Raw genomic sequence first — 15,336 nt, 5'->3', positions numbered from 1 at the left:
ACGCGTACGTTATTTTTAGCTCAACACAATTTTTATTTATTTTAAAAACACTAGATGGCAACATAATCATTTGGCATCCATGTGTTCTATTTCCTGAAGTTAGATTATGTTATTTGAAATGTAAAATAAATATGGATCTTGATATTGAGCAATTCGACTACAATGTTTTAGCTTTCTGTATTGGGTTATTGATTTATCTGACAGATAATTTAATGTACTTTAATTGAAATGTCACAAAGAGCAGAGCATAGATTTTTGTCTCTTTTTCATGTTCCTCAGAATCAGAATTAGTATCAGAATACAGGAGTACCAGTATATTTAGACTAGTACCAGTATATTTAGACTAGTACCAGTATACAGTATATTTAGACTAGTACCAGTATACAGTATATTTAGACTAGTACCAGTATATTTAGACTAGTACCAGTATACAGTATATTTAGACTAGTACCAGTATACAGTATATTTAGACTAGTACCAGTATACAGTATATTTAGACTAGTACCAGTATACAGTATATTTAGACTAGTACCAGTATACAGTATATTTAGACTAGTACCAGTATACAGTATATTTAGAGTAGTACCAGTATAGAGTATATTTAGAGTAGTACCAGTATAGAGTATATTTAGACTAGTACCAGTATACAGTATATTTAGACTAGTATAAGTATACAGTATATTTAGACTAGTACCAGTATACAGTATATTTAGACTAGTACCAGTATACAGTATATTTAGACTAGTACCAGTATACAGTATATTTAGACTAGTACCAGTATACAGTATATTTAGAGTAGTACCAGTATAGAGTATATTTAGACTAGTACCAGTATACAGTATATTTAGACTAGTATAAGTATACAGTATATTTAGACTAGTACCAGTATACAGTGTATTTAGACTAGTACCAGTATACAGTATATTTAGACTAGTACCAGTATGCAGTATATTTAGACTAGTACCAGTATACAGTATATTTAGACTAGTACCAGTATATTTAGACTAGTACCAGTATATTTAGACTAGTACCAGTATGCAGTATATTTAGACTAGTACCAGTATATTTAGACTAGTACCAGTATACAGTATATTTAGACTAGTACCAGTATACAGTATATTTAGACTAGTACCAGTATACAGTATATTTAGACTAGTACCAGTATGCAGTATATTTAGACTAGTACCAGTATGCAGTATATTTAGACTAGTACCAGTATGCAGTATATTTAGACTAGTACCAGTATGCAGTATATTTAGACTAGTACCAGTATACAGTATATTTAGACTAGTACCAGTATACAGTATATTTAGACTAGTACCAGTATACAGTATATTTAGACTAGTACCAGTATACAGTATATTTAAACTAGTACCAGTATACAGTATATTTAGACTAGTACCAGTATACAGTATATTTACACTAGTACCAGTATACAGTATATTTTAGAGTAGTACCAGTATACAGTATATTTACACTAGTACCAGTATACAGTGTATTTAGAGTAGTATCAGTATACAGTATATTTACACTAGTACCAGTATACAGAATATTTACACTAGTACCAGTATACAGTATATTTAGACTAGTACCAGTATACAGTATATTTACACTAGTACCAGTATACAGTATATTTACACCAGTATCAGTATACAGTATATTTAGAGTAGTATCAGTATACAGTATATTTACACTAGTATCAGTATACAGTATATTTACACTAGTATCAGTATACAGTCTATTTAGACTAGTATCAGTATACAGTATATTTAGACTAGTACCAGTATACAGTATATTTAGAGCAGTACCAGTATACAGTGTATTTACACTAGTATCAGTATACAGTATATTTAGACTAGTATAAGTATACAGTATATGTAGAGTAGTATCAGTGTACAGTATATTTAGAGTAGTATCGGTATACAGTATATTTAGAATAGTACCAGTATACAGTATATTTAGAGTAGTAGCAGTATACAGTATATTTACACTAGTACCAGTATACAGTATATTTACACTAGTACCAGCATACAGTATATTTAAACTAGTACCAGTATATTTAGACTAGTACCAGTATAGAGTATATTTAGACTAGTACCAGTATACAGTACATTTAGACTAGTACCAGTATGCAGTATATTTAGACTAGTACCAGTATACAGTATATTTACACTAGTACCAGTATACAGAATATTTACACTAGTACCAGTATACAGTATATTTAGACTAGTACCAGTATACAGTATATTTAGACTAGTACCAGTATACAGAATATTTACACTAGTACCAGTATACAGTATATTTACACTAGTACCAGTATACAGTATATTTACACTAGTACCAGTATACAGTACATTTAAAGTAGTACCAGTATACAGTATATTTAGACTAGTACCAGTATAGAGGATATTCAAATTAGTACCAGTATACAGTATATTTAGACTAGTACCAGTATACAGTATATTTAGAGCCGTACCAGTATACAGTGTATTTACACTAGTATCAGTATACAGTATATTTAGACTAGTATCAGTATACAGTATATGTAGAGTAGTATCAGTGTACAGTATATTTAGACTAGTACCAGTATACAGTATATTTAGAGTTGTACCAGTATACAGTATATTTACACAAGTACCAGTATACAGTATATTTACACTAGTACCAGCATACAGTATATTTACACTAGTACCAGTATATTTAGACTAGTACCAGTATAGAGTATATTTACACTAGTACCAGTATACAGTATATTTTAGACTAGTACCAGTATACAGTATATTTACACTAGTACCAGTATACAGTGTATTTAGAGTAGTATCAGTATACAGTATATTTACACTAGTACCAGTATACAGAATATTTACACTAGTACCAGTATACAGTATATTTAGACTAGTACCAGTATACAGTATATTTACACTAGTACCAGTATACAGTATATTTTAGACTAGTACCAGTATACAGTATATTTACACTAGTACCAGTATACAGTGTATTTAGAGTAGTATCAGTATACAGTATATTTACACTAGTACCAGTATACAGAATATTTACACTAGTACCAGTATACAGTATATATAGACTAGTACCAGTATACAGTATATTTACACTAGTACCAGTATACAGTATATTTACACTAGTATCAGTATACAGTATATTTAGAGTAGTATCAGTATACAGTATATTTACACTAGTATCAGTATACAGTATATTTACACTAGTATCAGTATACAGTCTATTTAGACTAGTATCAGTATACAGTATATTTAGACTAGTACCAGTATACAGTATATTTAGAGCAGTACCAGTATACAGTGTATTTACACTAGTATCAGTATACAGTATATTTAGACTAGTATAAGTATACAGTATATGTAGAGTAGTATCAGTGTACAGTATATTTAGAGTAGTATCGGTATACAGTATATCTAGAATAGTCCCAGTATACAGTATATTTAGAGTAGTACCAGTATACAGTATATTTACACTAGTACCAGTATACAGTATATTTACACTAGTACCAGCATACAGTATATTTAAACTAGTACCAGTATATTTAGACGAGTACCAGTATAGAGTATATTTAGACTAGTACCAGTATACAGTACATTTAGACTAGTACCAGTATGCAGTATATTTAGACTAGTACCAGTATACAGTATATTTACACTAGTACCAGTATACAGAATATTTACACTAGTACCAGTATACAGTATATTTAGACTAGTACCAGTATACAGAATATTTACACTAGTACCAGTATACAGTATATTTACACTAGTACCAGTATACAGTATTTTTACACTAGTACCAGTATACAGTATATTTACACTAGTACCAGTATACAGTACATTTAAAGTAGTACCAGTATACAGTATATTTAGACTAGTACCAGTAGAGAGGATATTCAAAGTAGTACCAGTATACAGTATATTTAGACTAGTACCAGTATACAGTATATTTACACTAGTATCAGTATACAGTATATTTAGAATAGTATCAGTATACAGTATATTTAAACTAGTATCAGAATACAGTATATTTAAAGTAGTACCAGTATACAGTATATTTACACTAGTATCAGTATTAAGTATATTTAGAGTAGTATCGGTATACAGAATATTTAGACTAGTACCAGTATACAGTATATTTACACTAGTATCAGTATACAGTATATTTAGACTAGTACCAGTATACAGTATATTTAGAGCCGTACAAGTATGCAATGTATTTACACTAGTATCAGTATACAGTATATTTAGACTAGTACCAGTATACAGTATATTTACACTAGTACCAGTATACAGTATATTTACACTAGTACCAGCATACAGTATATTTACACTAGTACCAGTATATTTAGACTAGTACCAGTATAGAGTATATTTACACTAGTACCAGTATACAGTATATTTACACTAGTACCAGCATACAGTATATTTACAATAGTACCAGTATACAGTGTATTTACACTAGTATCAGTATACAGTATATTTAGACTAGTATCAGTATACAGTATATGTAGAGTAGTATCAGTGTACAGTATATTTAGACTAGTACCAGTATACAGTATATTTAGAGTAGTACCAGTATACAGTATATTTACACTAGTACCAGTATACAGTATATTTACACTAGTACCAGCATACAGTATATTTACACTAGTACCAGTATATTTAGACTAGTACCAGTATAGAGTATATTTACACTAGTACCAGTATACAGTATATTTACACTAGTACCAGCATACAGTATATTTACAATAGTACCAGTACATTTACACTAGTACCAGTATACAGTATATTTACACTAGTACCAGTATATTTAGACTAGTACCATATAGAGTATATTTAGACTAGTACCAGTATACAGTATATTTAGACTAGTACCAGTATGCAGTATATTTAGACTAGTAGCAGTATACAGTATATTTACACTAGTACCAGTATACAGAATATTTAGACTAGTACCAGTATACAGTATATTTAGAGTAGTACCAGTATACAGTATATTTACACTAGTGCCAGTATACAGTACATTTACACTAGTACCAGCATACAGTATATTTAAACTAGTACCAGTATATTTAGACTAGTACCAGTATAGAGTATATTTAGACTAGTACCAGTATAGAGTATATTTAGACTAGTACCAGTATGCAGTATATTTACACTAGTACCAGTATACAGTATATTTACACGAGTACCAGTATACAGAATATTTACACTAGTACCAGTATACAGTATATTTAGACTAGAATCAGTATACAGTATATGTAGAGTAGTATCAGTGTATAGTATATTTAGTGTAGTATCGGTATACAGTATATTTAGACTAGTACCAGTATACAGTATATTTAGAGTAGTACCAGTATACAGTATATTTACACTAGTACCAGTATACAGTACATTTACACTAGTACCAGCATACAGTATATTTAAACTAGTACCAGTATATTTAGACTAGTACCAGTATAGAGTATATTTAGACTAGTACCAGTATACAGTATATTTAGACTAGTACCAGTATGCAGTATATTTACACTAGTACCAGTATACAGTATATTTACACGAGGACCAGTATACAGAATATTTACACTAGTACCAGTATACAGTATATTTAGACTAGTACCAGTATACAGTATATTTACACTAGTACCAGTTTACAGTATATGTAGAGTAGTACCAGTATACAGTATATTTAATGTAGTACCAGTATACAGTATTTTTACACTAGTACTTGTATACAGTATATTTTGAATGGTATCAGTACACATTGTATTCAGACTAGTACATTATAACCCCCCAAATCCTAATTCAATCACTATTAGCTAGACTACATAATGACATATAATATGGTAAGATAGTGGTATTGATGTGGTGTGTGTGTGTGTGTGTGTGTGTGTGTGTGTGTGTGTGTGTGTGTGTGTGTGTGTGTGTGTGTGTGTGTGTGTGTGTGTGTGTGTGTGTGTGTGTGCCTGCTGGGTGATTTTGTGTGTGTGTGTGTGTGTGTGTGTGCTGTGTGTCTGTGCCTGCTGGGTGATTGTGTGCGTGTGTGTGTGTGTGTGTGCGCGTGTGTGTGTGTGTGTGTGTGTGTGTGTGTGTGTGTGTGTGTGTGTGTGTGTGTGTGTGTGTGTGTGTGTGTGTGTGTGTCTGTTTCTGTGTCTGTGTCTGTGTCTGTGTGTCTGTGCATGCTGTGTGTCTGTGTGAATATATAGCTGTGACCTTGAAGCAACAAAAATGTGACGTTGTTGATAAACCTGTCTCCTCCTCCTCCTACATTTCCTCTCTATCTCATCCCTCCACACTTCCCTCTCCCTCTCTCTATCACCCATTCACCTGTCTCTTCAATATTTCCTCCCTCCGTCCTATACCCCACCCTTCTTTATTCAATTCTAGAATAGAATTTCTAGATTGTTTAGTTTGGTTTGTTATCTATTTGTTGTAGAGATCTGATAGTAGAAATGCCACTCTTTTCTGCCATTTTGCCATGGCGAAAAAGATTTATCGTGTCCTACCAGGTGTATGTGCTGTATAACCTTAAAGACTGTGTGTGTGTGGCTAGTAAGCTAGAGAGAGTGAGTGTCTGTTTGTGTATTTGTGTATTTGCAGATGTAGGATCTTATTTTTGAGAAAACATTTCCTGCAGCTACATAAAATGTGATTTATAATGTGGATTATATATATATATATATTTTTTTTTAAATTAAATTGGAAAATTAAAACTCAAACACACTACATTGGTACAATAGAATGTACTATTAATGAGAGAAACATCTTAATATTGACTTGCATATTTGCGTCATTTATGTACAAAGTTGGCTGGATGTCCTTTGGGTGGTGGACCATTCATCACACACACGACAAGCGGTTGAGCGCGACAAACTCTGACATAAATAATGGGTTTCATAGCTTTCACCTGGATTCACCTGGTCAGTCTATCTCATGGAAACAGCAGGTGTTCTGAATGTAATTCCAGCACCTAACAGCATTTTAAAAAATCCCCACAATCCCTCTCCCAAACAACCTCTAACATGCTTCTTCCAGCCAGATATGAGCTAGTGATGGATTTGTGTGGCAGTAAAGTGTGTGTGTGTGTGTGTGTGTGTGTGTGTGTGTGTGTACCTCTATGTCGGGTCTGGCCAGCAGCAGTGAGAAGTTGATGCTGTCCTCTCTGGTCAAAATGGCCACCGCCTCTTCTCTGTTCTGGATATCAATACCATTTATCTAGTGGGAAACAGGAAGACATTATAGACTGTTCTGGATGTCAATACCATTTATCTACTGGGGTACCAGTACTGAGTCAATGATAACTTGGCTATATACACGGGGTACCAGTACTGAGTCAATGATAACACGGCTATATACCTGGGGTACCAGTACTGAGTCAATGATAACATGGTTATATACCTGGGGTACCAGTACTGAGTCAATGTGCAGGGGTACGAGGTAATAACATGGCTATTTACCTGGGTACCAGTACTGAGTCAATGATAACATGGCTATATACCTGGGTACCAGTATTGAGTCAACGATAACATGGCTATATACCTGGGGTACCAGTACTTAGTCAATGATAACATGGCTATATACCTGGGTACCAGTATTGAGTCAACGATAACATGGCTATATACCTGGGGTACAAGTACTGAGTCAATGTGCAGGGGTACGAGGTAATAACATGGCTATATACCTGGGTACCAGTACTGAGTCAATGTGCAGGGGTACGAGATAATAACATGGCTATAAACCTGGGGTACCAGTACTGAATCCATGTGCAGGGGTACGAGGTAATTGAGGTAGATATGTAAAAATGCACTATGTACAAAAGTATGTGGACACCCCTTGAAATGAGTGGATTGTGCTATTTCAGCCACATCTGTTGCTGACATTTGTATAACATCTAGGACACAGATATGCCCTCTCCACAGACAAACATTGGCAGTAGAATGGCCTTACTGAAGAGCTCACTGACATTCAATGTGGCACCGTCACAGGATGCCACCTTTCCAACAAGTCAGTTCATCCAATTTCTGCCCTGCTAGAGCTGCCCCGATCAACAGTAAGTGCTGTTATTGGTGGGGCCTCCCGGGTGGCGCAGGGGTTGTGCATTGTGTTAAGAAGCAGTGCGGCTAGGTTGGGTTGTGTTTCGGAGGACGCATGGCTCTCGACCTTGGCCTCTCCCGAGTCCGTACGGGAGTTGCAGCGATGAGACAAGACTGTAACTACCAATTGGAAAACACGGAATTGGGGAGAAAAAAGGGGTAAAAATATGTACATAAAAAATACAATATATATATATAGAAAATATACATGTGCTGTTATTGTTAAGTGGAAACATCTAGGAGCAACAACGGCTCAGCCGCAAGGTGGTAGGCCACACAAGCTCACAGAACGGGACCGCCAAGTGCTAAAGCACGTAGTGCGTAAAAATCGTGTGTCCTCGTTTGCAACACTCACTACTGAGTTCAAAACTACCCCTGGAAGCAATGACAGCACAAGAACTGTTCATCAGGAGCTTCATGATATGGGTTTCCATGGCCGAGCAGCCACACGCAAGCTTAAGATCACCGTGCAATGCCAAGCACCGGCTGGAGTGGTGTAAATCCTGCCACTACTGGACTCTGGAACAGTAGAAACATGTTCTCTGGATGAATCACACTTCGGTTTGGAGGATGCCAGGAAAACTGAAGTCTAACAAAACAGCATCCACAATCTTTTCATCATCAGTTCCTCTCAGTCAATCATCAGTCATTTTTGTAAGTGCTGTGCTTGTTGAATGGCCTTCTCTATAAGAGTGCTGAAAGAGTGCTGTTGTCAATTTGTTAATAACAGTAAAATAGCATTGTATCTGGTCAAACACTATTTTTCCAAAAGTTTACTAAGGTTTAAACCAGTAATTGGGGCTTTATTATTCTTGAGTAGCGACATTACTTTTGCTTCCCTCCAGGCCTGAGGGCACACACTTTCTGGTAGGCTTGTTTTGAATATATGTCAAATCGGCCTCTTTCATCCTCAGTAATTTTCCATCCAAGTTGTCAGACCCCGGTGGTTTGTCCTTGTTGATAGACAACAATATTTTTTCACCTCTTCCACACTCACTTTATGGAATTCAAAATTGCAATGCTTGTCTTTCATCATTTGGTCAGATATACTTGGATGTGTAGTGTCAGCGTTTGTGGCTGGCATTTCATGCTTAAAGTTTCCTAATCCTGCCAATGAAAAAATCATTAATGTAATTGGCAATATCAGTGGGTTTGTGATGAATAAGCCCTCTAATTCAAAAAATGATGGAGCCGAGTTTGCCTTTATGCCCCACATTTAACTCAAGGTATTGCAAATATTTTTTACATAAATCATTACTCGCACCTGGCATCAATCATTACTCGCACCTGGCATCAATCATTACTCGCCCATGGCATCAATCATTACTCACACCTGGCATCAATCGTTACTCGCACCTGGCATCAATCATTACTCGCACCTGGCATCAATCATTACTCGCACCTGGCATCAATCATTACTCGCACCTGGCATCAATCATTACTCGCACCTGCTCCTCATGATGAGGCACACCTGGATTCCATTTCCTCTCTCATTACCTCCCCTATACAGTATCTACCACTCTCTTAGGTTTATTCTCTAGGCAGTATTGAGGTTGTTTCATGTCCGTACGCTACTCTTGTTTCGGTCCATGTTTCTTTTATTATTAAACTCACACCCTGCACTTGCTTCCTGACTCTAAGCATCTACGTTACACCAGACTTATGTGTTATTTATTTTGTCTCATCCCTCTCAATTTTACCATTCCTCATCAATCCACAGGGATTAAACCGTTTTTTTCTTAACCTTAAAACCACTTAAGGATTAGCCCCCTTTTTTTTTTTTTTCAAATTTTCACCTAAAATGACTGCCTGTAGCTCAGGCCCTGAAGCAAGGATATATCATGACACAAGGTGAGACCCAGATGCAGACACAGGAGGCAGATGGTTGGAGTATTACAATATTTTATTAATCCAAAAGGAATAGGGAAGAGAATACTCGTGGACAGGCAAAAAGGTCAAAACCAGTTCGGAGTCCAGGAGGTACAGAGTGGCAGACAGAATGGTCAGGCAGGCGGGGACAAAGTCCAGAAACAGGCAAAGGTTGAAACCAGTTCGGAGTCCAGGAGGTACAGAGTGGCAGACAGAATGGTCAGGCAGGCGGGGACAAAGTCCAGAAACAGGCAAAGGTCAAAACCGGAAGGACAAGAAAAGGGAACGTAAAACAAAATGTGGGAAAAGTCAAGGGATATGAATACTTTCCGGATGCTCTGTATATAAATACATGAAGTAAATATGAATAAAGGGACCAGTGTTCAATGACTAGGTACAGCAGTCTCTAAGGACAAATCAAATCACATTTTATTGGTCACATATACATGGTTAGCAGATGCAGAATGTAATCTATCAATTTCACAACAACTACCTTACCTTGCACCTTAACAAGTGCAAAGGAATGAATAAGAATGTGTACATATCAATACATGGATGAGTGATGGCTGTGCGACATAGACAAGATGCAGTAGGTAGTATAGAGTACAGTATATACATACGAGATGAGTAATGTAGGGTATGTAAACATTATATAAAGTGACATTGTTTAAAGTGGCTAGTGATACATTTATTACATCCAATGTTTAATTATTAAAGTGGCTAGAGGTTTGAGTCAGTATGTTGGCAGCAGCCACTCAATGTTAGTGATGGCTGTTTAACAGTCTGATGGCCTTGAGATAGAAGCTGTTTTTCAGTCTCTCAGTCCCAGCTTTGATGCACCTGTACTGACCTCGCCTTCTGGATGGTAGTGGGGTGAACAGACAGTGACTCGGGTGGTTGATGTCCTTGATGATCTTTTTGGCCTTCCTGTGACATCGGGTGGTGTAGGTGTCCTGGAGGGCAGGTAGTTTGCCCCCGGTGATGCGTTGTGCAGACCTCACTACCCTCTGGAGAGCATTACGGTTGTGGGTGGAGCAGTTGCCGTACCAGGCGGTATACAGCCCGACAGGATGCTCTCGATTGTGCATCTGTAAAGGTTTGTGAGTGTTTTCAGTGACAAGACAAATTGCTTGAGTGTGAGGTTATTTTCCTGACACCACACTCCGAGGGCCCTCACCTTCTCCCTGTAGGCTGTCTTGATGATTGAGTTGGAGGCGTGCATGGCCACGCAGTCATGGGTGAACAGGGAGTACAGGAGAGGGCTGAGAATGCACCATTGTGGGGCCCCAGTGTTGAGGATCAGCATGGTGGAGATGTTCTTTCCTACCCTCACCACCTGGGGGCACCCATCAGAAAGTCCAGAAACCCATTACACAGGGCGGGGTCGAGACCCAGGGTCTCGAGCTTAATGACGAGTTTGGAGGGTACTATGGTGTTAAATGCTGAGCTGTAGTTGATGAACAGCATTCTCACATAGGTATTCCTCTTGTCCAGATGGGTTAATAAGGCAGTGTGCAGTGTGGTTGTGATTGCGTCGTCTGTGGACCTATTGGTGAGGTAAGCAAATTGGAGTGGGCCTAGGGTGTCAGGTAGGGTGGAGGTGATATGGTCCTTGACTAGTCTCTCAAAGCACTTCATGATGACGGAAGTGAGTGCTACGGGGCAATAGTCGTTTAGCTCAGTTACCTTAGCTTTCTAGGGAACAGGAGCAATGGTGGCCCTCTTGAAGCATGTGGAAACAGCAGACTGGATATGTCCGTAAACACACCAACCAGCTGGTCTGCGCCTGCTCTGAGGACACGTCTGGGCCGGCAGCCTTGCGAGGGTTAACACATGTAAATATTATACTCACGTTGGCTGAGGTGGAGGAGAACACGCAGGTTGGTAGCGGGCCGTGTCAGTGGCACTGTATTGTCCTCAAAGCGAGCAAAGAAGTTTTTTAGTTTGTCTGGGAGCAAGACGTCGGTGTCCGCGACGGGGCTGGTTTTCTTTTTGCAGTCCGTGATTGACTGTAGACACTGCCACATACGTCTCATGTCTGAGCCGTTGAATTGCGATTCTACTTTGTCTCTATACTGACGCTTAGCTTGTTTAATTGCCTTGTGGAGGGAATAGATACACTGTTTTTATTCAGTCATGTTTCCAATTGCCTTTTCGTGATTAAAAGCAGTGGTTCGCACTTTCAGTTTTGTGCGAATGCTGCCATCAATCCAAGGTTTTTGGAAGGTTGTAATAGTCACCGTGGGTACATCATCACTGATGCACTTGCTAATAAACTCGCTCAACGAATCAGCGTATTCATCAATGTTATTGTCTGAGGCTATCCAGAAATATCCCAGTCCATGTGATCGAATTAATCTTGAAGCGTGGAATCAGATTGGTCGGACCAGCGTTGAACAGACCTGAGCATGGGCGTTTCCTGTTTTAGTTTCTGTCTATAGGCTGGGAGCAACAAAATGGAGTGGTCATATTTCCCGAGAGGAGGGCGAGGGAGGGCTTTGTATGCGTCACAGAACTTTGAGCAGCAGTGTTCCAGAATGCTGCCAGCCCGGGTCGCGCATTCGATATGCTGAAAAGATTTAGGGAGCCTTGTCTCGGGTGAGCCATGTTTCCGTGAAACAAAGAACGCTACAGTCTCTGATGTCTCTCTGGAAGGCTACCCTTTGCACGGATTTCGTCTACCTTGTCGAGAGACTGGACATTGGCAAGTAGTATACTCGAGAGCGGGTAGAGCACCGGGTGGTTTGGAACAAGAAACCAACATCCTTACCCATGGTGATATGGAGCAGTAATTGGCCATTATTTTCAACTCCCTGACAGGCAGCTCATAGAGACTTTTATTGTGTTGAGTAAAAGTTGCGTCATCCTTCGTTCCTTCTCCTCTATTTTTAGGCAGAACTGTCAGCCTGTCACTGGGGCACTCTCTCACCACCCAGTAACAGTACAGAAAGTGGCTAAAGCTCTACTAGAGATTGGAAGTGAAGTGAATTGGCCTACTTTGTCGGGTGGGTGGCGTGTGTGTGTGTTGGCCTACCTGCAGAATTCTGTCTCCCTCACGGATACGTCCGTTCTTTGCTGCTATACTGTTGGGATTGACCTGAAGAGAAGAGATGAGTTACGGGCCAATGTAGTACACTAGTGTCAAGGATTAGTACCAGATCTTTGTTTTTCTATATTTTAATTGGTCTTGGTCTCAACATGGTCTTGGTCGTGGTCTCAACATGGTCTTGCTCTCAACATGGTCTTGGTCTCAACATGGTCTTGGTCGTGGTCTCAACATGGTCTTAACATGGTCTTGGTCTCAACATGGTCTTGGTCTTGGTCTAATCATGGTCTTAACATGGTCTTGGTCTCAACATGGTCTTGGTCTTAACATGGTCTTAACATGGTCTTGGTCTCAACATGGTCTTGGTCTTAACACGGTCTTGGTCTCATCATGGTCTTGGTCTCAACATGGTATTGGTCTTAACATGGTCTTGGTCTCATCATGGTCTCAACATGGTCTTGGTCTCAACATGGTCTTGGTCTCAACATGGTCTTGGTCTTAACATGGTCTTGGTCTCATCATGGTCTTAACATGGTCTGGTCTCAACATGGTCTGGTCTCAACATGGTATTGGTCTCATCAGGGTCTTAACATGGTCTTGGTCTCAACATGGTCTTGGTCTCAACATGGTATTGGTCTCAACATGGTCTTACAATGGTATTGGTCTCAACATGGTCTTGGTTTCATCATGGTCTTAACATGGTCTTGGTCTCATCATGGTCTCAACATGGTCTTGGTCTCAACATGGTCTTGGTCTCATCATGGTCTTAACATGGTCTTGGTCTCATCATGGTCTTGGTCCCAACATGGTCTTGGTCTCAACATGGTCTTCATACACTGGGTCTCTAAAGGTCTCTAATCTCTGGTTAATACATATGCTGCTGGCCTTTTTTCTCACCTCTCCTACATATATTCCCAGGTCCTCCTCATCATCGGTACAGTAACACACTGTCAACCCCAGCTTGTCCTGTTGACTGGACTTATACAGCTCCACCTCCTATAGAGAAGGAGGGAGAGAGAGACAGGAAGAGAGAGGAAGAGGAGTGAGAAAGAGAGAGATGAAGGAAAAGATGGAAAAGGAGAGGGGGGAGAAAATAGGAGAGAGAGTAAGAGATAGAAGGAGGGAGAGAGAGAGAGAGAGAAGGAAGGAGAGAGAGAAGGAGAGAGAGAGAGTAAGAGAAGAGGGAGAGAGAGTACGAAAGAGAAGGAGGGGGAGAGAGCGTATGAGAGAGAATAAGGGAGAGAGAGAGAGAGAGAGCAAGAGAGAGAATAAGGGAGAGAGGGAGAGAGTAAGAGAGTAAGAGAGAGAGAGGGAGAGAGAGAGTAATAGAGTGTAAGAGAGAGCGAGAGAGAGGGAGAGAGAGAGAGAGTAATAGAGCGGAGGGAGGAAGAGGGAGGGAGAGAGCAAAAAAAACAACATTTGTTTGCGATTCTCACAAATGACTGCAAGTGTCATACTGTGCTGTACAGTATACACCCTAGAGTACAAAGACCAATGTTGCTGAAAAACAGAAATTCGGCCAACATTCATCTTAATAAGCATTCTTCACAAACTGCCGTAGTATTTCTAGCTCTGGGTGCAACAAGCCTACTGAATCAAAAATTTCATTCAAAGTCATTTCCATTTCATTGGATTTCAGCCCATTTGGATCAATTCCATTTCATTTGCATTCATGCCCTAACAAAAACATCTTAGATACTGTATCTGCCAGTTCCATTACAAATTCTATTGCGCTTCTCTTGGTGTTTCCATCTAATTTGTAAGTGAGAGACAGATGGAGGAGGCAGCCAGCCTCTTGACACGTTACACTGCACCTATTCAGTGTACAATCATTGTATTTTATTTGTTGTTGTTGACTAAATCAAGTGGCAGAGCAGAGATTTAATCAATGAAGGCTGTGAGTTTACACAGTCTTATTGGAAGGAGTAGGACCTTGTATCATAGTAAGCTGCCCTGTGGGTGTTTCACAACCGGCCTTGGATTGGGAGTCCCATAGGGCGGCGCAAAATTGGCCCAGCGTTATCCGGGTTAGGGTTTGGCCCCGGGGGTAGGCCGTCATTGTAAAATAAGAATTTGTTCTTAACCGACTTGCCTAGTTAAATAAAGAATAGTAAAACTAAATTAAAATAGTACTTTAGAATGTGGTACATTTTAAAGGGATACTTCAAGAGTTTTGGCAATGAAGTCCTTTATCTACTTCCTTAAAGAGTCAGATGAACTTGTGGACACCGTTTTTATGTCTCTGCATGCGGTTTGAAGGAAGATGCTAAGTAGCGTTAGCCCAATTGATTAGTAGCGTTAAAGCAATGCCTTG

The 15,336-nt window shown here is 38.8% G+C and overlaps 1 protein-coding gene across 1 annotated transcript in view; it reads right to left on the bottom strand.

Annotated features, from left to right (window-relative positions):
* LOC110532851 (PDZ domain-containing protein 4-like) overlaps positions 1-15,336 on the bottom strand; it is a 59,164-nt gene that overhangs the window by 7,998 nt on the left and 35,830 nt on the right. The window contains exons 5-7 of the mRNA XM_036989040.2: positions 13,920-14,018; positions 13,011-13,073; positions 7,128-7,229 (exon numbers count right to left, since the gene is read on the bottom strand). Coding sequence (XP_036844935.2) covers positions 7,128-7,229; positions 13,011-13,073; positions 13,920-14,018 — 264 coding nt within the window. The remainder of the gene's footprint in view (positions 1-7,127; positions 7,230-13,010; positions 13,074-13,919; positions 14,019-15,336) is intronic.

This window comes from Oncorhynchus mykiss, chromosome 9 (assembly GCF_057628025.1).
Source record: "Oncorhynchus mykiss isolate SJ-2025 chromosome 9, ASM5762802v1, whole genome shotgun sequence".
In the NCBI taxonomy this organism is placed as follows: domain Eukaryota; kingdom Metazoa; phylum Chordata; class Actinopteri; order Salmoniformes; family Salmonidae; genus Oncorhynchus; species Oncorhynchus mykiss.
Note: the sequence above shows the minus strand (reverse complement) of the source record. Positions and strands in the feature narration are given on the sequence as shown.